Raw genomic sequence first — 27,486 nt, 5'->3', positions numbered from 1 at the left:
TTTTTAGGGCCAAGTCGTATTCCATCATATATACATACCATGTCTTCTCTGTCCAATTGTCTATTGATGGGCACTTAGGTTACTTCCATATCTTGGCTATTGTGAATAACACTGCCGTGGACATAGGGGTGTGTACATCTTTTTGAGTTAGTGTTTTAGATTTCTTTAGAAGTAGAATTGCTGGGTCATAAGGTAGCTCTATTCTTAATTTTTTGAGGGAACTCCATAATATTTTCCATAGAATAAACTCAGAATGGATTAAAGGCTTAAATGTAAGACCCAACACCATAAAATTCCTAGAAGAAAACATAGGCAATAACCTCTCTGAAATTAATATCTACCAATTGCCAGATGCTATGGTCCTACTATTTACTGTTATAAAAAGAAAAGGCACGGTTCTTTTATTCTTGTTTAGGATACGAAGCTCATATACCCACACATTGGAAGTACAACTATTTATTTAAAACCAAGTTTACCAGGCATTTTTCTTATAGAAAAAATCTAATTCTTATGATTTAATCACCTTTTAGAAGTTGTTTCTGAAGTTAATAGACTTTTAAATGAAAGGTGAAAGAAATTAGGCAGTGGAATCTCAAACTATCTTTCCTGAGCTGCTTTATATTTTTCCTTAAAACATGGACAGTTTTTTTAGATGAATTGCACTTTCCTTAGGCCAATCCAGAGGGTCTCTTCTTTTTTGCACCTAACATTGCTTAATATTACACATTAATGGCAGTTCCTCTCAACCTTTTCTCAATTTCTCCCTGAAATACCGTTACACTTTGGTGATTTTAGGACTCCAATATGTACGTCATTTAAAATTATATCAAAGCAATGAAGTTAGACACATTCATCAAAAGTTTTAAGAATATCAACACAGTAAAGGTAAGTCATGAATTTAAATTTGCGATTAGATATTATCAGAGGAGCCAAATGGTATTTCCAGTTAATAATCCTCAGGAAGAATTTCCAGTAGACAAGCTGTCTCTACCAAGAGGCTGTATGATGAATGAAAAGAACAGAATATAGAACTTGGGTCTGTTCAAGCAAGGTCCAACAGTTACCAAGTATTTGAATTGGGCAAATGAATCACTACACTGTCAAAGTTACCTCCAATAGCAAGTAAACTCTTTTCATATACTCATAGTGTTATTTTAAGGCTTCTCAAAAAATGAATGTTTGTGAGTACATTGGAAAAGCTAGATATTTTATTTCTATTTTAATTACTTCAGTGTGATTTTTCTTGTTTTCACAATGAGTCCTATGAATAAATGTAGATTTAAATTGGGTGGGGCAATCTAATTGGTTAAAGAAGAATTGTCATTTATTAAAAAACTAACAATAATATTAAATATTCATTGAATGAAATAATGAATAACAATGAAGTTGTGTTTAAAGCACTGCAAGTGATTAATTTTCCACTGCCTTGGCCACAAGGACGTATATCAGAAATGATTGCATAAAGCATTAATTTTGGCCTTAATTAGATATTGGTGATGCAAAATCCCACTGTAAATTATCATATTCTAAAGCAAGTTTTTGTGCATTGTCTTACATAAAAACAGAAGAGTTAAGATTAAGAAAGTAAAAAGAAAAAAAATCACTGTGGTTCATTTTATTTCCTAAAAGGATAGACTCTTTGGCACTAATGAAGACGTGAATAGGAAGAGGAAAGTTGATCTTATTTTCATTACCCCCAGCATTTAATTAGGCAGCAGGTTCTATTAGTATTTGTTCATCACACCCACACACCCACACACACACACACGCCCACACACACACCCCTCTAGTATTACAGGTACCTATCTCACCCATTTACCATTAATTCTTTAGGCCACCATTGACTCTTACCTAGTATATTACAAAAATTTCAACACTGATCACCCTGTTTCTATCCTTAAATCTTCCAAATACCTGTGAATAAATTTCTTATTGTTGAAATAATCTTTCTGTCATGCAAATAGAATCCTGCCACAACGCTGCCGAAAATTATTATATCACTCTCTATTAACAGGATCAAGCCTTACATTCATTGGTTGGACAAGTAAAGATTTTGCCTACCTAGTGACTACTAACTATTGCCACTTCACACCCTATCTCTATTGTACAACAGTATCAAGCTACTTGTTCAAAAACACAATAGTATTTCTCATATACCTTGGATTTTGCTTATGTTTCTTTGTTTTTGTTTTTTTTCTGCTCAAAATTCCATCTTCAGGTATGTACAACTGGGCGGGGGGAATGTCTTCCACTTTCAAGTCTCAGATCAAGTCTATGAATTTTGAAGCCTTCCTATACATTTTCTTGCCTTCCTATACTCTTCCCGGCAAATTATTTTATTGCTTTCTCTGTGCTATCACCGCCTTTTATACATTTCTTAAGAAAAGAAAAATCATTGTATTGTCTACTAAGTATGACAATAAATGAATAAGTGAATATCTTTATTCATTTATTTATGTTCCTATCTCCACTTACTTCAGTATCGTCCAAAAGGTATTCGAGGTGACTAATTTTCACATCTCTTGAGGTCAAAAATTATGCATTTAGTATCTCCAATTCCTAGAACAGTGCTTGATAAATATAAGGTACAGATAAGAAAAATATTTTTAGTGAGATAGAAATAAATGGAAACCAATCAAAAAAGAAAAAAAATGTCTCAGCTTAAGAGAGTCAGTAGTACTTTAAATATACTAATAACCCAACAGATAATAATTGCTAAGTGTTTATTATATAATTTTCCTCAATAGCACCTAAAATCACAGGACTAGTTAGATCATGGGAAAAACTGAGTATGATCAGTCTGATCTGAAAAAGATATGAGTAACAGAAATTAACATACATATGCATACCTTTATATATATATATGTATATATGCATACACATATATACATCAGGTATGTCAGATAAAATCTCAAGTGGCCTTTACTTGGTCTTGTCTGTTTTATTTTGTTTTGTCATTCATCTCATTTCCTTGGAAAGAACAGTATGTATAAGTTACTAATTAAGCATCAATGTTCACTCTAGACAAGAAAGAAAGAAAGAAAGAAAGAAAGAAAGAAAGAAAGAAAGAAAGAAAGAAAGAAAGAAAGAAAGAAAGAAAGAAAGAAAGAAAGAAAGAAAGAAAGAAAGAGAATCACTATGTACTGGAACTATAATTTTCCAGGCACTCCCTCAGACGCCTTGCATTTGTAATTTCAATCCATCTTCCAAATAAATCTGTGAGAATCACAACTCCTATTTCAGAGATGGAAGTATGGCTAAGACTGAAGTAAGCATACTCTGCTAGCAATGACAGGTGTTTAGTGGACCAGAAAATACATATTGGTCCGAGGCCTTAGGGTATAAGAAAAAGTAGTCACTCTTGAGTGAATTAAGTAGCCTAAAGTGATAGAGGTGAAACCATTTTAGGAAATGTTCATGCGGCAAGTGTTACAGAACCACCCCCCAACCTTTAGCATGCGTTCATTTCCTTCCCCAGTGAAAAGAATCAGAGTTAAACAAATTAAGCATTCTGATCCGTTACACATTCCTGGATGATTTAGAAGTATCTCTGAGGAAATAATATGGCATATTTCTGAATCCAATAATAGACACATGTCTCATCTTGGTGATGTAACTGACTCTACCAAGGAGGAATAGAAATGACTCTGATCAGCTGACTACCCAACACAGCAATAAATCCCAGGCCCCGCCATAACGCAGAACCAACAAACGAAGTACCATTCTTTATATTCTAAAAATATTAGAATGGAAAGCAACATTGTTTTCTCTAATGTGGCCTAGCAAGGAATGAGTGTGACAAGATCGACTACCTTTGAGCTTTAGAAACTGGTCATCTAGTCAATGAATATTTACTGACTCCTTCTTTGTGCCAGCCTGCAAAAATCCAGGGACACAGAAGCAACTAAGCAATGTCCCTTCCCTTTGAGAGGCACACAGTTTAGTGACAGAGAAATGCAGTTAGGCAAGGAAATAAAAAACACTGTTAAATATTGTAGTGGAGGTAAGTAGAAGTATTGTGCAGCTTCCTTTATCATTCACCGGGTACCATGCTTTAGGACGTCTTACATTTACTTGCTTTAATTCGCACAGCAAAAATGCAAGGTAACTATAATTACCCCAACGTACTAATAAGGTCATTGGGACTTAGATTAAGTCACTGGCACAGAGTCACAGAGAACAAAGGGAAGCCAGAATTTGAAGCCACTTCAGCGTAGCTTGATAGTTAGGGGCCCACTGCTTCTCTAGAGCTGATTCATAAGTAGCGCGTGCTTTCCAATGTACTTTGCCACATATTACAATAGTATCCTTTCATGTTGGTGTTGTAGTCATTTTAATACCAACTCCTCCACTGCACACCTTTGTAACCTTGGCTGTGTTACTAAACATTTCTAGGCTTCAGTTTCTTCATTTGTAAAATGTGGATAACAACTGTAGCCACCTCACAGTGTTGTAAGGAGTGAATGAGTTCTGTGCTACGGATCGGAGGTTGGCAAACATTGTCTGTACAGAGCCAGATAGTAAATATTAATGCCGTAGGCTTTTGCAGGCAATGCCATGTCTGTAACAACTACTCAACTCTGCTGAAACATCAGAAAAACAATAAACGTGCAAATCAATAAGCTTTTCTGCAAAGAAAGAAAACTTTATTTGCAAAAACAGATGAAGGACAAGAATTATTTAGCCTGTGGGCCTTAGTTTGCCAACTCCTGCTATGAAGTATGTGCTGAATAAATGTTAGTTAATATTATTATTATTAGTATCTTCTTAAGCTAGAAAAATTTGGATGCTGAGTGCCTTATCTGGGGTGAAACATATAGGCTATTTATTAGGTTTGAAGCTTGCTTCCAATGTTCTACATTCAAATCCAGCACTTTTTCTGCAAGGGTAACTTGTATGACTCCAGTGACCTTTCTCATTTGTCTATTACAGGCATCCCATCATTACATATTTTTCATGAGAGAGATAAGTGCACCTTTTCCTTTTCAGTCTCCAACTACTTTTTCACCGAGGACAACGACATGGTTTTTAGACGGGAAAACTCTCTCTGTTGGTAACAAATGTTAAGATTGCTAATTTTTGCCAACTCCAAAGATTGTTGTATGGAGGGAAATTATAAAATCAAACTCAATGTCAGAGCTTTGACTGCCATTTTCAATTAAACCTCAAACAGCATGGCATCAAATAAGCCATCACTGGAACGTTCTAATCATTCCCACTTGCATGTCTCAATGTCATGTGGGAAATGTTTGAGGCCCCACTGGTATTTAGGCATGCTACCTGCTCGCAGGCTGTATTCCAACACCCACCACTGCGGCATGTCCGGCCATTCCTCTGATCACACCTGTCAGTTACCGCACAGATAAGCTTTGGCCCTTATCGTTGTGAACATCTCATATTTCCTACTTAGTTTTACTGTTGATCGAGCCCTCAAGGCCTTTCAAGTACTTTACTTCTTTGACATCGTTCACACTGTCCAGGTTAGTGATTTCACGGGAGTATCAACCCCTATTCAACTAAAAGGAAGAGCCCCTGGAAGACCGGACCCCACGTGATGGGATGGAACAGGTGCTGGATTTGCTTCGAAGAGACCTGGGTTGGAATCCCTCTACTAATTGGAAGTAATTCTGTGACCATGGGCAAATTATAAGACTTCTCTGATCGTGTTTCTTTATAGAATTGAAATAATATCTATGTCTTAGCATTCTTTTAAGGATATATAAGATAAATGCTAATAAACTTGCGCTATGCCTGCGATCTATTTTTTTTCTCATAATATATCCCCTTTCCTCTACTTTGTTTGCTCATGTTGACTTGAAGAGAGGAGGCCCTTGGAATTTGTTAATTGTTTAATGAATACACTATTAGAGATGTGACAGTTAATTGTATACTTAACGTTCATAAAAAATGACTTTGTAAATTTTTTTTGCATATTCTTCATCTATCTTAACCAAAATATAATAATACGGGAGTGGTAATAGAGAAATACTCAGAGTGATACATATTATGTATCCTTTAAGTTACATTTTATAATTCATTCTATTTTCCTCAAACCATGCAATTTTTACACACATCACTTTATTTACAGCAACACTGCATTATTTGGGTCTTTATGACTAAATAAATAGATTCTCTAGGTTTATATACTCTACTTATTTATTATTGCACATTTTCCTAAACCATTTCACTTCTGCCTTCATAAAAACTCACTGAAATAAGCAGGGCAGGGACTTAACAATTTGATTTCACCCAAGGAAACGTGTTGATGGAATCGGTGACTGCATATACGTGCACAATATAAAGGAAAACCTGGGTCCTCTCACTCTCAGTTCGTAGAATATGTACCACTATCTCTGCTGCCATTGTAAGCACAAGTCAAGGGAAACATAAAGAAAGGAGAGGAAGAGATACGTGTGTAAAGGTAACAGCTGGGCTAAGCATATGCAGGATGCAGTTCTATCTTCAAGCTATACATGTACGGAGCTGCTTGCTTTCTGAGGTGGTCAGTTTTGAGGCGGTAAAAAGACAAGAATATTTGGAGCAGACACAACTAGGAAACACAAACTGCCCGACAGATAGATGGTTTTCTTTCATTTTACTACACATTATGTAATTTTTTTCACAGACCTCAATTCCTGCTCATACTTGAGAGCTGTTCCTAATATTGGCAAATATTTCTACAATCTGAACTGTATGCCAACATTGTCTCTAAGAGGTATGCGTTATTATTACTATCTCCTTTTATAGATAAAATGGAGGCACAAAAGTGACAATCTCAAGAGCATCTCTACTAGCCAATATATCCAGAATTTGAACCTAGGAATTCCATCTCTAGAGCCCACCATTTTAACTACTATAATATTTTGATTTTCTAATAAGGTATTTTGTTATTCAGAAGCCACTGATTTCTGGTTGCTAGATTGAAAGATTTTGGACTTGTTAAATTACTCTGTAGACAATGCATCTCTAAGCTGTGGTTTCTCCATCCAAACGGCTGAGAGTCTTTTGGTTTGCTCCCATTTCTAGTTAGAAAATAGTGGGCTCTCACAGAGAACATAGTGTGGAATGTAATTAAACTCGAATTTATCAGATTGAGGGAAAATGCTGATATTACCCCTCTGTCATTTCTTCTAAACAATATCGTCTGTGAGGGCAAGGTACCTGAAGCCATTGTGTCTTGAAAACAGTCCTGGCATTCAGTTAATATCTGACTGTAACAGACTTACCGATGCTCTCTTTAGGCTTTTCTTTTTCTAAAACCAAATTTTCATCATTTTTTATGAAGCAGTTCCTTTCAGGAAGCTGCATTCTAAATTTGTATATTTCCAAAATGATTCCATTCATTCTTTTCAACAGGCAATTATGAGCCATCAAGAGACTAAAGAAAGTACTATTAATCAAGTCAGGGACTGGTTGATTTATCATCATCAGTTTTAGGTCCACATTTATCAAATTTCCCTTTCAAAGGTCACTGGCAAAAGTGAGGACATTATCTTTTCCATGATACTATGATTATAAGCAGCAATAAAACTTTTGCTTGGTGATCAAGGAGGAATTAAAGTCTACTGATGGCTTTCATCCCAGCAAGGCTAACGATGGACATGCAAGAGTATCAGCACACATTTCATAGGTTGAGTTCTCCTCTCAGTCAGTCCCTTCTGATAGCCTTCATCCTCACTCTGGCCTCCTCCTCCTCTCACTGATTTTACCAACTGAACTTTCAATGGGTCTTGTGGCTAGTTTATTTCATCAGAGGACAGTGACTTGAGAAAAGGGCGATTAAAACAGGAGAGAGGAAAATAAAGTATGTCCTTTCATTAAGAAGCTTACCATTTCTGGTAATGCTAACCATTCTGTTTTGCTTTCCATGAATATCTTGCTTTGCTACACTTGATTTTAATAATAACCATATCAAAGAAAGTCATCTGAAATTTACAGTTTTAGCTTACTTTCACATACTAATTCCAATCACGAATTACTTTTAAAGTGTGTTTAATTGCTAAATACAAGTTTAAATCACAGGGTAGATTCCTGGTGGCTATTTTCTAAATTTTCATAAAATCTTTACACATGTAATCTCTTTATTCTCATTCACCTGCAAGTCTGATCCTAAATATTCCTTGTTTCCCATTGTATATGTAGTGCAGTTGAATTTTATTCTAAGTAGCAAGGGATCGTTTTGTAATCCACTTAGTTCTGGGTTTAGAGGATCTCAAGAAGCGATCATAAGAAAAGAAGAGAAGAGAGGCAGGGCTGTTAAACCTTTCTTTCTATTTCCACTTCTAAAACGCTTTTTAGTGTGCAAATCATCTCTCGTTTCCAATATCACAAACTTTGCTTTGCTAATCTGCCTCTCAATTCTGTCTCTCCTGCCACTTGAAAATTGCCATGTGAAAATTGACTTTTATTGAGGCCAATTCACAATTTGTGGCTGAGCTCTGTGTGTGTGTGTGTGTGTGTGTGTGTGTGTGTGTGTGTGTGTGTGATTCATTCTGGCTTTTTGTGTAAACAAATACCATTTCTCTGTAATTACTTGTTCACATCTGTCCTCTTTGTCTACCTGCTTCAACTGGAGTAAGTAGAGAAGGGCATCATTAGTGGAAGCTGTAGGCTGACACATATGGTTGCACAGGTGGCAGGGCTCCCGTAAGAAGGCTTGGTAATGAGGGTGGAGGGGACCAAAATGCAACCCGAGTTTCTTTTGTGAAGTGTTTCCCTGGGATTTTTTTTGGCAGGAGTGTGTTTGGGTCTGAAACTGTCCAGCTAGAATAGGTACCTTTTTGTTCTAATTGACACAAAGGTGCCATTGAAGTTAGCAGTGCTCCACAGTGAGTGCCTAAGAGGAGATTCTAGATGAAGTGAAAAAGTTAAATTATTTCAGAGTCTGCTGATTTTGTTTGCATAGTTATTCAAATAGTCTGTCCTTGTGTTCCTATTGATAGATGCATTTGTGATGAGAATAAGTTAACTTCTATTAGTAGTAGTTAATAACCTCATGTAACTAATATTTTCATTTGATTTGCTCTGTTTATATATTTCAATATACACTATTAGAATTTAGTAAACAGATTCCATTAACTAGAATAAACAAACAACTCTCTGGGTGATAGGCATGTAATTAGGACAAAGCAAGTCTTAACAAATTTAAGAAAACTGAAATCGTACGTGTATCAATGATCTTTTCCAACCACAATGATATGAAAGTAGAAATCAGCACAGGAGGAAAAGTGGAAAATTCACAACATGTGGAAATTAAGCAACACACTTCTGAGCAACCAATGGGTCAAAGAAGAAATCAAAAGGGAAATCAAAAAGTATCTTGAGACTAATAAACATGAAAACACAACATACCCAAACTTATGGGCTGTGGTAAAAAGCAGTTCTAAGAGAGAAGTTTATAGTGATAAATGACTACAGTAACAACAGCAGAAAAAGATCTCAAATAAACAACCAAACACTATGTCAAGGAAGCTTAGAAAGAAAAACACATAGTCCAAGGTTAACAGAAGAATGGAAATAATATAGATGAGAGCTGAAGTAATGAAATAGAGAATAGAAAGACAATAGAAAAGATTAATATATATATATATATATATATATATATATATATATATATATAGTAAATAAACAAAATTGACAAACTTTAGGTAGATTAATAAAGAAAAAGAAAGGACTCAATCAAAATTATAAACGAAAGAGGATAAAGTATACCTGATACCACAGAGATGTAAAGGATCTTAAGAGAGTACTATAAAAATAACATGCCAATAAAATGGGTAACCTAGAACAAATAGATAAATTCCTGGAAACATACAACCGACCATGACTGAATCATGAAAAAATCAAAAAACTGAACAGATCAATAATGGGTAAGGTGATTGAAGCCGTTAGCAAAAACCTCCCAACAAAGAAAATCCTAGGACCATATGACTTCAACGGTGAATTCCACCAAACATTTAAAGAAGATTTAACATGAATCCTTCTCAAACAGTTCCAAAAAATGGAAGAGGAGGAAACACACCCAAACTCATTACCCTCATATTAGTCAGATAAAGACATTGCAAAGAAAGAAAATTACAAGCCAATATCCCTGATGAATATAGATGCAAAAATCCTCAACACAATACTATCAAACAAAATTCAACAGCACAATAAAAGGATCATACACCATGATCAACTTGGATTTATCCCTGGGAGGCAAGGGTAAGTCAACGTCTGCAAAACAATAAACATAATACACCACATTAACAAAATGAAGGATTAAAATTTTATGATCATTTCAATAGACATAGGAAAACCATTTGACAAAATTCAACATCCTTTTATGATTAAAAAAAAGTCTCAACAAATTGGGTAGAAGGAATATAGCAACATAATGAAGTCCATATATGATAAGCTAAGAGCTAACATCATACTCATTGGTGAAAGCTTGAAAACTCTGCCTCTAAAATTAGGAACAATACAAGAGTGACCACTCCCACCACTTCTTAGTCCTAGAAATCCTAGCCAGAGCAACAAATTGAAAAGGCAACCTATACAATGGGAGAAAAGATTTGCAAACTGTACTTATATAATCTAGCAAAGGTTAATATCCAAAATATACAATGAGCTTGCACCACTGAATAGCAAACACTAAATAACTTAAAAAGAATAATAATCTAATTAAACATGGGCAAAGAATCTGAATAGGCATTTTTCCAAATAAAGATATATGAATGGCCATAATGTACATGCAAAAGTGCTCAAGATTACTAATCATTAGGGAAATGCAAATGAAAACTATACTGAGATATCACCTCATATCTGTTAGTATGGCAATTATCAAAAAGATAAGAGATAACAAGTATTATCAAGGAACGGGAGGAAAGAGAACACTTGCATACTGTTTTGGGGAATGTAAATTTGTTCAGCCAATGGAAAACAGTATGAAGTTTCCTCAAAAAATTGAAAAGAGAAGTACCACACAATACAGCAATTCCACTACTGAGTATATGTCCAAAAAACGAAATTAATATCTCAAACAGATATCTGCACAACATGTTCATTGCAGCATTATTATAATAACAATAACAAAGATATAGAAAAAATCCAAGTGTCAATGGATGAATTGATAAAGAAAATGTGCATAAAGAAAATATATATACATACATATACAATGGAATACCCTTCAGCCATAAAAAAATAAAAATAAATAAATAAAACATAAAATCCTACCATTTGTTACAACATAGATAAACCTGGAAGATATGATGCTAAGTGAACTAAGCCAAACATAGAAAGACAAATACTGTATGATCGCATTTATATGGGGAATCTATACAAGTCAAACTCAAAGAATTAGAAAGTAAATTAATAGTTACCAGGGGCTGGAGAATGGAGGAAATGGGGAGATGTTGGTCAAAGGGTCCAAACTTTCAGTTATAAGATAAACAAGTTCTGGGGATCTAACGCACAGCATGGTGAGTATAGTTTACAATACTGTGTTGCATGTTTGAATAAGACAGTTGATCTTAAATGTTATTTCTACACACACACGAAAGGCAGCTAGTATATGAGGTGATATATGAGTTAACTAGCTTGACTGTGGTAATCATTTCACAATGAATAGTATACATATCAAAACATCATTTTGTACCCCTTAAATACTTACAATTTTTGCGAATTATACTTCAAAAAATCGGGAAAAATAACTAAAAATAATTTAATCTATTAAAAAAAATCTTGCCTCACTTATACTTCGGTTCAAAGTCAGGTTCAGCCACTTGCTAATTGTGTGAACTGACTTACCTTAACCTCACCAAGCCTCCTTTTCATCATTTAATAAATGGAGTTTAAAAAATACTTCCTATTTCATGCTAAGAATTACATGACTTAATGCATATGGGTGTCTACCAGGTGTCGTATTACAGGTTTAATAAATGGAGCTATTATTCCTGAAACTTTTTATTTTAGAAAACCTAGTTTACATTTAGGGTTGACAGATTTAGCAAATGAAAATGGAGGCTGCCCAGTTAAATTTTAAAATCCGATAAAAAACAAATAACTTTTAGTACAAGTAAGTTTCAATTATGGTATGGAACATGCCTATACTAAACATTATTCATTTGATTTGAATTTCAAAGTTAAGTGTGCCTCCTGTATTTCGTCTGGCAACCTTACTTACTACATCTTATGTTTTCCACAAGACACTTTGAGGTCTAAAATTAATGAATTCAGCAATATTAATGCCTTCTTCTTTCTCCCTTCTGGCTATGCTTGCACTTACCCAGAACATTTTATGGTGATTTTCATAGCATATGTTGCCTCCTTGTTTACTTTCTGAACCACTGAACGATAAATATTATGCCTTATTCATCATTATCCCTTCTGAGAATGAGCAGTTTATTCCCTTCTCAAACATTTAACACTATACCTGCTCACACCAGTGACTCTAAAGTAATTGATTGACACTCACTCCTCTCTCCTCTCTAAGTTATTTAAAAAAAAACCAACAAATTCTAGAAAGATGTTTATTTTTGAATACTGGTATACTCTGCTAGCCAACATCTTTGTAAATCTGAATTTACAGAAACACGTTATGGGTTGTAATTTGCACTACAAAAGGATTCTTTCCATTATAAAAATATTCTTTCCTTTAAAATGCTGCTCCCTGGTTGATTTAAAATTGTTTGATTTATTAAAATTCAGCATGCTCTCCCTTTCCAACCTCAGAATAAAGTGAAGTATGGCTAGAATACTTTCCTTTGCCCAAAGGTGATTTATTTACAGTACCCACTAAAAAACAGCTAGATGCTTTTCAGTCTGAAAAGCAAAAAGTGTCTCTAAAGATTTTCAAAGCAAACAAACAAGAAATATTAGGATTTTTCTCTAACTGAGGCATATCATGTATATTTTAAAATTCCTTGGAGTACCCTTCTTTTAAATTTTTCAAAAAAAAAAAAAAGAAGATTAAGGTAGTGCATTCCTGTCTATTACAATCCCTCAATAGTCTGATTTAGTTCTCTTTCTTTACTCACGTATAGACTACAGTTATCTTTCCAGGGACAACAGTTATTAAGCATTACCTTGCAGAGAACTTTTCAATTGTTCCCTATTGCGTATTTCAAACTCCTCAGTGCCAAACAGAGCAAGGTGACCATACAATTTATTATCAAAACTGGGACATTTTGAGAATGAAAGAGATAACAAAAACAATTACAATGATGTACTTATTAAATCATTACGCTGTACATGTAAAAGCAATTTTAAATAAATAAAAATGTATCTACTATAAAGCAAGTTAAAACAAAACTTTATATTGTTTAGCATATAGCAATAATAGAAAAGTAATAATTTTGGAACATGTTCAACATGTTGCAACTAGTTTCTTAGTCATAGCTGTCCTTCATTGCATGTTACTGGTATTTTATTGAGCAAGGCGTATTTTTTCCATATAGTTTTAGTACTTTAAACATTTTCCAAAAAAATATTGTAATCTCCTTCAACGTAACGCTTAATCATTGAAAATTTAATATTTTTGCCTCCTTCAGCTGACTTTTTTCTGCAGCCCATACTGATAATTGAGAAAATATTATCTGCATAAATGCTCAGATAATTGCTAACTTCAAAGCAAACTATGTTAAAAGAAGTTCACCTCAATTCTATTTTTTGTGAGAAATATATATTTAGTTCTATATATACATGTATATGTGTGTGTATATATATATATATATATATATATGAACTATTTTTTTGCTTAAGTTTACTGTATCTTTCTTTGAAATATATGTTTACAAAACAAAGCTTGTCAAATTAGTTGTACTTAAAAATTTTTAAATGTTTACCAAATTAGAAGTAGAAAAAGCATTGGCTTTTTCAATTTCATTTTACAACAATACAGAATATAAACATAACTATTCAAAGTAAGAGTTCTATCAGAAGATTCATTCCAAAAGTCAATATATTTTAAAATGAAATTATAGCATTCCAAAATGAAATTCTCCATACGATTTGGCTCACAAAATTAAATTTATTGAACTTTTTACCTGCTTTTGTAGAGAGAATTTTCAATGTGTTCTTGTTTGCAAGTCTTATTTTCAATAATTAGAATTTGCTAAAACCATAAAATCTAAATGTTTTTGGCTCTTAAAGTTGATATAATTGCTTCCTCTTTTTCTTTTCCTTTTCTTTTTAAATCTCAACTCAGTTGGCCTTTCCCCAGTTTTTCAGTGCTCATGAATCATTTTTTTGTTGTTCTTCAAATTCATTTCCTAAACTTTTTGTTAAAGACTTATAGAGTAAACGTAAGAAAAACAGAAAATGTTTGTAATTTCCATGATTGATGCAGTAAAAATAACTAGACAGCATTAACTACTGCCTGACTCACACAAATATAAACATAAATAAGGTAATGTTTTTTCTTCCCCTGAAATCTCCTAATTTTCTCTGTAAGCGGATGAATATAATTAGGTAACAGAATTAAACTATATAAATGTATCAATGTTTTTGGCCTAAGGAATTCCAAAGGTTGGGCAACCTTGAAATATTTTTTTGTATGCACATAGATCATAATGAGACTTGAGTCACATTCATGATTTCATACCATGTATAAAGGTTAAATTAATCATAGATATCAGCCAAACCCAGATTTCATAAATGAATATACTGAGGGTGAGAACTGGAATAGCTCGAAAGAGTTGGTTCCTTTCTAACAAGAGAAGTTTGGAAGGTCCTGCTCTCTCAAGAAACTAACAATGTTGTGCTCAACTCCACTTTCCCCACCCACTCCCGTGGGCTCAGTCTGGGCCTTGAAATCACATAAAGGACCCTAACTCTGAAGCTGTAAAAAGACTGATCTCATCTGCCTTTCCTTTCTCTCAACTGCAAACACCATATCTGTGTTTTAATGTGATTGGAACCTTTGCCCTATACTGGTTCCTCAGTAAACTTCTTGCTTCATATCCATTCCCAATGTGTTTATAATATAAGTGTTATTTTAATAAAAGTGTTCTACATTCTGACTACATATCGAACTATTGGTTTTGTTTTGTTTTGTTTCTTTTAAACTTACAGATTTGCTTGAGATTCCTTACTTACTCATAGAGAACAGGCACTTCTTCCACAAGGCAGCTCGTAGCTTAGGTATAACTTGCCTATTTTTTAAATAGCTCTGTGATTCTGAAGTAAATCCAGTATTTTAATTAATGTATCTCCATGAGGTATAACTCCTTTTACATTCCTTTACCTTTTTTGTATCCTTCTCTGCCAAAATGCTTTAAAAAACATCTACCCCCGAGATGCCTGTGTGCTAGGCATCTCAAGAAAAACTAAATCTTATAACTACACTGATTGTTGTCATTAAAAATCTATGTAGCCACAGGATGTAAAGTATTGTAAAGGGAATATAGTCAGTGATACTGTAATAGCTATGTACAGTGTCAGATGGGTAGTAGACTTGTGGAGTTATCACTTTGTGAAGGGTGTAAATGTCTAGTCATTATGTTGTTTTGTACACCTGAAACGAATAAAAACAAAAACAAAAATGAATAAAAACTATGGTCTTTCCCAATCACTGATGTAGAGTTCTCACAAATTATTTTCTTCTAGCCTATTCTTTCAACTTGTTTCTTTAATTATTTAATCTCCACAAATGTCCTTGCTAGCATTTTCCGTTTCTTTTACCAGGTGGGCTTTTCTCTGAATCCTCACCCCTTGCCTTCTCCTTTTATTCTAGCCAAGGGTGAGAGATCTATTCTTTCAACTAAGACTGTGTTCTGGGTTCCCTGCTATCCCACCTTCACTAAGAACCTACCTCATTGATCATCTGCTCTATTGGCCTCTATCTTCTGCCTCTCAATGTCCATTGATCCTTTTAAAGTTCAATGTGATCTTTTTCTTCTTTAAACATGGACGATATTCAAACAACATACACAGCTGTTTTGTATTTAGTGCCCACTTAGCTTTCATCCTCTCTCCTCTTCACAAATTCTTCAATTTCTAGTGAAATTCTTATATTCAAACTGACCCAATAAACTTCTTGATTTCAAATTCTTATTGTATTTTTCCCTCAGTGGCATCTCACCTGTTAATCACCATTCTTTTTTACTGATTTCACTTTGGTTCTCATGAAGCCAAACTCTCCAGGCCTTTCCATTTCAAATCTTTATTCTACCTATTATTTACATCAAAGTTTCTCAGAATGCAATCCATTTTCTCTTCTCATCTTCCTCTGCATTTCCTTTATCTCACATTACCATAACCTAATTGATTAAGAGTCTCCCTCGAATAAGAGAATATCATTCTCTAAGGGCAGTGATACACATCTTACTTGCATATGTCGTAAGATGGTAACTAGTAGACTGTTTAGACTGTTTAATGCATTGTAGGCGTTCAATAAATGTCTGTTTCATACATAACAAATAGATGATAGCTCTGGATACAATGAAGCAAACTTATTTATTATTCTGAAATTTTCTTAAACTCTGCTGGTTTTCTCATGTATAATATCATGATGATTGTTTACATCCTTTTAAGTGTATCGTGAAATTTCAATAAAGTACTTCGTCACACGCTGTGCCTGACAAAGACTTGATACGTATCTGATCCTGTTCAGTCTGCACAATTCTGTCCTCACTGCTGAGATCAAAACAGCCCAGCAAGGTTCAGCTTCATAGACCTGATCAACAAGAAGGGAGGCCACCAGGCAGGGGGCTGCATAGCCTCTAAAGTGTGAGAAGGGGTGGTGACCATTAGAGACAGTCCTCTTTCCATAGAAAAGGTATTTGCGGAAGAACCAAACCCACTTACAAAAATAAAGGATATAAACCATAATTTTGTTTGGATGTGTATTGAACAGCTTTTCTTATAAAACCTAGCCTGTTCGATGGAACAATCTGGAAAGGACATTAACTATTGATGAGGTATTCAGAGAGTCAGGAAGGTGAATAAGGTAAGATATTGCTGATACGAGGTAGCCTGCTAAGTATGATGGTGTTCTCCTTCAAGTTAATAAAAAAAACTCAATCACAGAACAACTCAGAAATCCAGGCTGTTTGGAACCAGACTCAGTTTTAACAAAAATATTCTTGGTAGGCCGAGCAGCTGGCTGACCATTGTGCACCTTCTCATGGAGAAACAGTGATAAGAGAGGAAATAACAACAGCCCGGAAAGTGAGGAAATCATCTCTATGATTGTCTGAGTCTGTCTCCTATTACGTAAAATATTGAGATTATAGCACATAATTCCAAAGACCCCTTACAGCTCTGAAATAGCATAACTGTCTTGCTGCAATTAACCCCTTCCCACAGTATAACTGCTAATAATAAGATGGCCATGGTACTCTCCTTCACCTTACGTCATTACCAAAGAAACCAATTATGGGATGGATGTTTTGCTACATGTCAGAGATTAATAAGACACTTTATTATAAATATCTGGATATATAGTTCAGACCAATTACAGTGGACATTACACTCAGACCAATTAACAGAATATATGAATCATTTCTACTTATATTTCTAACACCTATATTAATACGAATGTATCTTCTACTTGAAAATCGATATCAAGATCTCACACACACAAAATCATGGTAATCATATAGGGTAATGTATATGTTAATTAGTTAATTACTCACAACATATACCTATAGCAAAATATCACATTGTATGCCTTAAATACATACAATTATTATTTGTCAATCTCACTTCAGTAAAGCTGGGAAAATGTAAAGAATGTAGCACATCCTGGGAGATACCACCCCTTCTCTTAAAGTATTGCTTATAAACCAGTATGAGCCTTTAACAGCCTCAGCGACTTCCTTTCAGGCGGGAAGTTTCTGTGTAGTATAGTACATGATGCAGCCAGTGGAGTCCAACTGATGGCCCCCCGTCCACAGCTATGGCTATAAAATGCATCCTTTGGGCCAATGTGATATTGCATGGGCTTATATACTATTGGAACAAAAGCTCTGTAAGCCTTGAGACAATGGTGCTACCTGAGGCCCTGAGGACAGGAAAGGCTAAACCATGCCCAGGATATGTAAAATGCTGGTTCTTCTAAGATTCTAAAAAGGTCCTATGTGAATAACTTGCCAAAAGGAAGCCTCTTGGCCTTTGTGAAAGATAATGCCATTTTGGGGACCCAGATTTGGTCTTTGCTCCAGGCAGTTGGATATTTGGTGACCCCAGTAGCTTATCAGTCTTGGTAAGTTGGAATTCATACTTTTAAACCCATATATAACCTCCATGGCTACTTAGTGTATGAGTCCATTATACCAACAGTAGGGTGGTCAAGACAGACTGGAGTCTGGTGGCTGAGTCATTTTGTCTACTTAGTTGTTGGGACCACGTGACCTTATGACTTGGTGGGTGTGTACAGCTGCATGGCCATTTGATAACTCACATGCAGGCTCTCTTACTCCATCAGAACCCTATAGCATGCCAAGGGCTGTATTTCCAGTGTTCATAATCTCTAATGCAGTTGGCACGATCTTGCTCAGAACCTCAGTAATGTGCAGTATGATTCTCCCATCAGTGCTTATAATAAAGTCTTCAAAGGTCTTTCCCCACCAATGATACTTGTAATATCATGACATCTACTGAATTTATAGGCCAAACTTCAGGGCTACTTGTACCACAGCCTGTATCTCCTGCAAGCCTTCTTTCCTTCCCAAAGGATGGAACTCCTTTGGGTTCCTTTCGAAGCTGGCAAACTTTTATGTCACCCAGTATACAGGTCAAAACAGTTTTTCCAGGGGTAAATATAATATCCTGCCTCAGAAACTGAAAGCATCCTGCCAAGAATTGTGTCCCCTATCTTCTTCTGGGAAGTGCAAGGTACCATAAGTTGTCTTCTACTTTTGGAGGATATTCTAGCATGCCCCCAGACCTCTACTCCCCTTAAAATTGTTACTGATATGGTGTGCCCTTGAGTCTTAGTTGCATTCATCTCCTACCCTCTGGAGAACGAGTATCTTATCAAGACCTCCAACATGCCAGCCACTTCTTGCTCACTTGGACTGCAATATGGTTTAATTGATATAATACACCACTATGTTGTGTTAAAGGACTACCAGATGTCCCAGATCTTTCTGGACTATACGATGACAAAATTAAGGACACTTAACAGACCTTTGGAGCAACACTAGAAATGCATACTGCTGTCAGTTCCATGTGCGTACAACTAGTTTCTAACCCTCTTTTCTGTTGGAGATGGAACTCATTTGCTACATCAATGGTTGTAGTACATACAACAAAGCTCTTATTACTCTGCTGTATCCAGGATACCACATCTGGCATAGCAGTAGTAATTGGAGCTACAAACTATGGTTGAGTCTGCAGCAATCCATTGTTATGCCTTCAAGGTTCCATCTGTTTTTTGCAGGGACTTGAAATTCACGGGCATACAAAAGGAAATACAACTCCTGCATTATTCAGGTCTTTAAAGGTGATAGTAATTTCTGCCATTTAATCTAATTATGCGATATTGCCTTTCTTCCTTTTTTTTTTTTTTTTTTTTTTTTTAATCTTAGTTGAAATGTAGATAATTAGAAGCTTCCACTTGGACTTCCCCAATACCACAGTTAATCCTAAAGAGTAAGGATCCACTTTGGTGCTTGTGCTAATAAATAAGTTTGTCTATTTAGGGGCTGCTTAAATGACCAAATGAGGGTGTGCTCAGAATCTAATGGACCCACCATGAACCAGAAGTGGGGCAGGACTTCATTTATGACTGGGCCCATAAGTGCCCCCATTCTAATAGGGAAGTCCTGATGATACATTAGTCAACTTCCTTCCTGTGTTCAACAGAGCTAAAAAGTTTGGGGGTATTCCTCTTTCTCTAGCGTACAGTTAGTCAAATAAATGGCCGCAGCTCTCAGTTGGCAAAGACTAGGAAGAAATATCATGTACGCTTGAAATGTTTCAGGCTGTCTTCTGGTGACCCAGCCTCTTCTTAAATCTACCCATCCTGAGTCTGACAGGTCACTTAAATTTTGACACCGACAAAGGGATGTTAACTTTTTATTAGGGTGATGGCTTTCAGTTTCTTGCCTATTCACCTTTGATTTCTTTTGATTATATGGATTGAGTTGAAACCTCTTGGCTGCCCATACACTTTATTCCTAGGGATGTCATATTTTATTAACCATCTCTGTAATTTTTGCAGGTCAAGCCACACAACTGCGCGTCCAATTCTGCCACTTTTTGCAACGACTGTGACCACCTGGTTTCTGAGGGTTGACTGACACCCTCTGTACTCTATTGATGTGGTGGTCCTGTTACACTCATTGCCAAAAGTAGTCCAGTTCTATGGCAGCCTCTTCAGCCCCGGCTTACAGAGCAGAGCCACCGCTAAATGTGTAAGTGATATAATTGCTCCTCTCATCAGCACATTACATGTTGCTTTGGTAAATGGTATATTCTTTATGACCTCTGCGTGCCACTTATGCAGACTGAGAGGGTCCCAAGTAAACTGGGATTACGTTATTTTCAGGAGAATCAACCCTGATGTTTCCATCCCATATGTTAGGACCCCATTCTATTCCTAACCAGCCTTGACCTTGGAATGGCAAATCTGCCCGTGTTAAGAGTTTAAACTTCTTTTGGACATACCTACTCTTAAGATGAAGTTCTAGTCCTGGTCCTCAGCTTTGTCTTATCACTTCAGGAGATGAGGGATCTTTTTGCATGCTATTAAGGAAGGCTTCTGAGTTAAACACTTACCTTTGAATTGCCAATTAATTGATCTCAACTTTTTATTACCTTTTTTCCTTAGCCATAGTCATCTGATTTCACTGTAATTATAGTTACTATTTCAGCCATATTTCTCAAATCCTTGATAAATCATATCAGCCAGTGCATTCCTTTCACTGGTATACCATCTTAATTCACCACTGGGGAAATTCAACAATTGCATTCTCACTTTAGGCCAGGGGTGATATGTGCATTACTCACCACTTGCAGTCTGCTCTCCCTTCTCAGGTGGGTGGCACATGATCCAGCTCCAATTCTATCCCAGTGGCTGCTTTCTTCCAGTTTCAATCATCAAAATTAGGTTCTCTGGGAAATAGAATCAGAACTCTTGTAAATTGGAGTATAAAAGTGTCTTAGTCTACTTAGGCTGCCACAAAAAATTATCAAACCTGGGTGGCTTGAACAATGAAAATGTATTCTTTTTACAGTTCTGGAGGCTGAAACATCAAAGATCAATGTTCTAGCAAGATTCAATATCTGGGGAGAACACTCTTCCTGGCTTGTGGAAGGCCACCTTCTCACTTTGTCCTCACATAACACAAAAGAGTCAGCTCTAGAGTCTCTTCCTCTTTTATAAGGACACCAGTTCTACCAGATAAGGGCTCTGCTCTTATGATCTCATTTAACCTAGGCCCTACCTCCAATATAGACATATGGGGGAGGGGGTAAATCTTCAACGGAAATTGGGGGGAGGTAAAATTCAGTCCATAGCAAAGGGTGAAGGCTTTTACACCCCCCAAATCAGTTGCTAATTGGGTGTAGGCCATTTGGGAACGTATCATGACCTTGGACAAGTTGGTTCTCTTCAGCTGAGGCAAACTCCAAGGAAAGCTGACCACTGAGGGCTACCTGCCATTGGCAGCAACCATCATATGCCCCATTAGGGTAACTGCCCTCAGCTGAGTGGAACCACCTCACAAAAGGCCATGATACCTTGCCTGGGCAGCCTGTATTCAATGACTGGTTGAAAGGGATACAAAGGCCAATCGCCTTGTTCTAATTCAGCACAATTCTGCAGGACTCTTCCTTGTTATTACTGCTTGTTCTTCCTGCCAAGAAAGAGAAGCACTTCTTTACTTCCTACTTCCCTTCTCCCTTTCCTACAGCAGATGTTGACCGCTAGAATATCCCCCAATAAACTTTCCACACTCTGATCTTTATCTCACCGTCTGCTCCCCAGGGAAACTGGCCAGCGACATTAGAAATCAATAAATATAATGGAAGGATTTTTAAAATGAGAGGATTTTGAAGCAAGAAAATTCACTTGGATACACTTAGGTCTTTACATATCAGAAAATTTCATAAAACACTACAATAATAGCCATTATAAATATATTCACAAAATGTGTATTAAGCAGGCAACCAAAATGCCATTAATATATGATTATATCACTATTAAGTATGTATTGCACAATGGTATCATTTATGAACCAGCACTTCACACTTGAAAATGCAAAGTCAGTGAATTGCGTTTCAGTGAATCACAAGCTTAAAAACTGAAATTCAAATAAAGTATCATTGTTATTTGTAGCCCTATATTATGCTCAAAATAGTCTATATTTTTATTAGAAAAGAACAATTTAAGAAAATCTTAGAGAACCATTTGACCTAATATTTTCAAATGTATATTTCTCAATACTATTAATTAAATGTCTATTCAGCTGTTTCTCTCAGACCATATATAGTCATGACATAGTTATTTTACATCAACATGTATGCCTCTTAAATCTGATGATGCATATGATGTTGGTGTTGACAATTTATTGGCCAGGATAATTTATCAATTCTTCTGCAATTTCCAAATTCCAAAGGTTATTGCACGCTATAAAAATATTTTGGTCACCATATATTTGATCCCTTTTACCCTCATCTACCACCCCCTCCCCCCTTCCCCTCTAGGAACCACTAAATTACTGTGTCTATGAGTTTTTGTGTCTTCATTTGTTTGTCTTGTTCCTTTGTTGTTTTCAGTTTTATATCCCCCATATCAGTGAAATCATATGGTTCTTGACTTTTTCTGTCTGACTTATATATAATATATGGTGATGGAAGGAGAACTGACTCTGGGTGGTGAGCATACAATGTGATATATAGATGATGTAGTACAGAATTGTACACCTGAAACATGTAACTTTACTAATAATTGTCACCTGAACAAACTTTAATTAAAAAAAAAAAAGAAAATATTTTGAGTCTTTGGAAACCTTCTCACACACAGGAAGAAGTAATAAAAACATCACTCTGGTCACCCAAACTCGGTGTCATCTATATGAGACTCATATTCTGGTTTACTTCAGATTTTTCGGCAGGTAGTATAGTTTAGTGTTTATGAACTGAGGTGCTGATGTCATAAATTAGATATCAAATTTTGGCTTCCCACCTGCTTGTCACCTTCAGCCGCTTCGTCTCTCTGAGCCTGTTTCCTTATCTCTAAATCAGGGCTTATAATAATAATGTCTGAGCCAAAGAGTTGTTTTTAGAGTAAAATTAGATAATAGAGGGAAAATTATTAAGAAGGTGCCTATCATGGAGCAAGCAGTCGAGAAAGGTGAGCTGCTGTTATTAGGCCTTTTACTTACCTTTTATAAAATAGGTATAGTATATGAAAAGAGCTTTGGATCTATAGCGTGTTTGCTAACCTCACCCAAGTCATAGCTCCATGATCAATAACGAGATCTTGTCTCTGTCACTGTGCCAAGAACTAATATAACCACATATTAATAATCTTTATTAAAGTCTTAAAATTAGGTTTCATTTTCTCCTTTCCATATATGAGAGATTTCAAAATCAGAGGGGTAAATGATTTGTCTGAAGTCAAATATCTGGCTCATAATGAAACCACATGTCAGATTTATATCGTTCTGAATCCAAAGTTTGCAGGTCCTTCCTTACGCTGGATTAGTTTCCTAAAGAAAATGGCAAATGTAATGGCAATGGATTGCATTAACTATTCTCTAAAAGCTGTTTCAATGTCAACATTTAAAGATGCTTTAATTGGTGAATTTCTTATGCTTTACATTCTCACTTAATCTCAAAAAAAATTTCACAAAGGGAAGCTATAGCTCACTGGCTCTGTGAGTTTTTATGCAGTCCAATTTATAATGTCCATGTTCTTAATCTAAATTACTGGCGATTTTATGGCTCATAATAAGACACTAAACTATTCACTGGCAAAATACCAAAAATGATGAAACCTGGATATTCACGAGTCTCTATTTTCAACACAGACACTTGATATGGTTTTCTGGTAAAACAGCAAATAAGAACTTAAAATGTAGTCAAAAGAAAATAGCACTTTATTAGTGTTATTTTTCTCTTTTATTTTGAAGATCAAGTCATTGACTTGGGAAGAATAAATAATATATCAAATATGACTATCTTTTAAAGGAAGGCAGAGATAGGAAACTAAGCAAGAACAAACTTTTAGAGCATTACCTAGAAGTCAGGCACAGGTGGTTTGATAGTTTGCTCTAGGCTGTGAAGGGATCTGGCAACTATATAACTGTTATAGGCTTTTAATGCTCCTGCCAAACTCAGATCCCGATAGAGTCATATATTAACGTTTTATAGACACAGTTTATGTTTAACTATTATCTGTCTATCTCACAATAACTCAGTGAGCTGGGTGATAACAGGACAACAGTGTTTTTGTTTGTTTGTTTTTTTAGAAGAACATAAGGCCAAAAGGGGTTAATTATATTTTTTCTGAATCACAAAAATAAGGATCTCTCTCTCTTTCTCTCTCTCTCAGAAAAAAAATAAATAAATAAAAAGGATAAATCTTTATTCTAAAATAAGAGCTATTTCTCTGAATATAATGACAAGGTGAATAGTCCAGTCTAGAATTTCATATATTTGTATATCAATTAATGATTTACTTATGTGAAACAGTCCTTAAAAACTTGGAAATGAACTTTAGATTCTTTAAATCCCCTTAAAATGTATGTTTCATCTGCTCTTTAACTGTGGCTATGTAGTATAGTAAAACATAACACTGAAGGGAAACTTTAATAATGACTACCAAAGGTATACCAGTATATATTTGGTAAGATGTGAACTGTTAATTACTCTTCACTCAGTACAAGAGCATTGGTGAAAGTCTTACGTAGAAGCAGTCGGCAGCCATGTTTTTCTCCATCTTGGCTATCACTTGAAAACAGTGTTTGTTGTCCTAGTTCTGGGTTTATACTACGTATTCTGTGCTTTTATATAACACTTGGACCAAAGCTGGTCTTTTACTTCTTGCTATGATGCTAACTTCTTAAGTTTTATAATCTCTGAAGCTATTAGTCCACGTCTACAAATGAAATTTCAGACTTTCACTTTTGTCCAGTTACTGTATGTGTCCTGCTAGGTCCTGCAGTTTCTAGCTGTCTCCAGCGAAACTGGCCTCTTCCAGGTTCAGCCCAGTCAGCTCTTGAATCATTCATGGCTAAGACAGGCAGTATATGAGGAGTAATGTGTCCCACAATGACTGGATCCCAAATTGATGCTGTTTCCATGGGAATGAAACTGTGCTCACTTTGCCTTATCTTCTACTGTGCTTTGTCCTTTTGGCAAGTTTGACTGGACTTCTCTCTTAGTTGCATATACAATCATTGCTTTCTTGGGAAGTATTTTCTTATTACGCTCAGTGTCTGGCTTAGCTTTGTTCCTATAACCTACAAAGGCAAGTAATGGTCCTTTACAATCCCAGTTATCATCTGTACTTTTGCTGCTAAGAGGCTCTTTACCCAGAATAACCATGCAATTAGTCTGTGTGAACTTGACTATCTGTTGCTATCTCTATTTCTGCAACTATACCCTTCCTCATCTACTACGTGGCATACAGCATTTATGTTTCAATGTCAGGTGAGATTATGGTTACTCCAACCTTTTGGACAAAGGTTTCAGGTTTCTGATTCTCACTTTGGCATAAATCCCAAATGCATTTTAAAGTCCACATTCAGTTCTCTTTCTGTCCTTTTTCTCCCTGTTTCATAGCGATTTTTATTATTATGGTCTGAATATTATGGAGGTTGACGAGGCTGAAGAAATAGCATTTATTCCTATTTCTCTTACTCTATTTCTTCTTCTAATTTTATCATATAAATTTTGAAATATAAACCATTTTTGAGAATTTCCATTCAAACATAATATTTTTTTGCATCATATAATAACACTGCACTGATTACATTCAAATTCTGATGAGAAACAGGTAGTATTTATTTCTCTAAAGGAAGTGAAACCCATTCTAGAGGGTGTGTGCCAGTCATCTAGCAGAGAGACAAACCAATGGCTAGCAAGGATTTATCAGTAACCTTGCCCCTTGAGTGCCTTATAATTGGGGGTGGTTACTACTCCATTAGTGAAAGGAGAAAGGTAGAGGGAAAGGAAAGAACAAGGAAAACAAAAATCCTTTCTTAGCTTCCAGAAGAAAGCCAGTTTATAAAACATAAATACATAAAATAAGGTTTTCTCTGATCCCTGTAACTCTCTTCCAATATGTCACCCCTTCATACCATAAACCCAATAGATGTTCTATATCATTTAATTTTGCCTTCGAAACACAGCAAAGATTCTTATCTCTGGGGATGGAATGATCATTAGAACTTTGAAACTCCAACCACAGTATTGAGAATATAGAAAAAAACATAAGGCCTGCCCCGCTTTACGGGAACTTCAGACCTATTGCAGCACATAGGCAGTAGACAGTGACAATGACTTTTCACAAAAGCCAGGTATACTTCAAATTTTTGTGAACTTTATTTCATCCATCCTAAAATTGATGTGTATTTTCTTATCTTTATCCTTATCCTTATTAGGATGGACCTGAGAAGTGCCCTGCAAAAAACAAGCTAACTCCAGATTGTTGTCCCAATAAATAGAACTCTATAGGGTGAGGTTTTTACCTAAAGTGGTCAGAAAAATGACATTTAGAAAGAGTGCTTCTGAGTCCCTAGAGATAAATGAGAGCCACACAGTGGAAAATAAAAACAGGTCCTAAATTCCAAGTAACAAGTACCTGAATAATGAGAGGCAATGAAAATATTCTGAAGAAAGGAAACGCTGGAACAGACTGGGAAATGCCTGTGAATGGTAATATCAGAAGAAAGGGCTCCAAGAAAATTATTTTCACAAAAGCCAGAGTGCCTCAAAGTTGCTTTTGTTGGACATTAGTTTCTAACCTTTTTCAAGTTCAGACAAGGGATCATAATTGCATTTCTATTTTCTCCACACATCTTTTCTTACATTTGCTAAGACAACAAATATACATGTCTATCTTACTCATGCCCACGATACTAGAGGGAATTTCCAGATGGTTTAGAATCAATATGTTTCTCATGTGTTGGAAGTTTAGGACTCTCAGGATTTATTTTTAAAGGAAATCCAACTGACTACCATAGTATAGATACATTTCTATCTTGCAGTTAGTGGATGAATGGAAAGAAAGTAAAAATGGAGAAGTGTCCTATCTTAAAAATCTCAGAATACCACAGTTAGAAAGGAACTAAAAGCAATTATAAATTGGTTAACCCGTTAAAAAGTACAGAATCTTGGACACATGATTCTGATTCACGTTTGTTTATCTAGCTTCCATTTGACCATCTCGAGGAGGAGGGCTAGCTCATCACTGTAATATTATATCAATAGTTGGTTCCTATATTATCTCTCCATGTGAGATTAATGGGATGACACAGTTCATGGTAGTTTCTTATCCACATGACAGCCATTCAGAGATCTGGAAGCAACTCTAATGCCTCCCTGAGTCAA

The 27,486-nt window shown here is 35.6% G+C and overlaps 1 protein-coding gene across 1 annotated transcript in view; it reads right to left on the bottom strand.

Moving 5' to 3' along the window:
• LOC141571503 (lysocardiolipin acyltransferase 1-like) overlaps positions 1–27,486 on the bottom strand; it is a 592,611-nt gene that overhangs the window by 71,744 nt on the left and 493,381 nt on the right. Inside the window, exon 5 of the mRNA XM_074331707.2 lies at positions 20,935–21,039. Coding sequence (XP_074187808.1) covers positions 20,990–21,039 — 50 coding nt within the window. The 3' untranslated portion in view covers positions 20,935–20,989. The remainder of the gene's footprint in view (positions 1–20,934; positions 21,040–27,486) is intronic.

The sequence above is a fragment of the Rhinolophus sinicus genome, chromosome 2 (genome assembly GCF_057876585.1).
Source record: "Rhinolophus sinicus isolate RSI-liver-muscle chromosome 2, RSI-T2T, whole genome shotgun sequence".
In the NCBI taxonomy this organism is placed as follows: Eukaryota; Metazoa; Chordata; class Mammalia; order Chiroptera; family Rhinolophidae; genus Rhinolophus; species Rhinolophus sinicus.
Note: the sequence above shows the minus strand (reverse complement) of the source record. Positions and strands in the feature narration are given on the sequence as shown.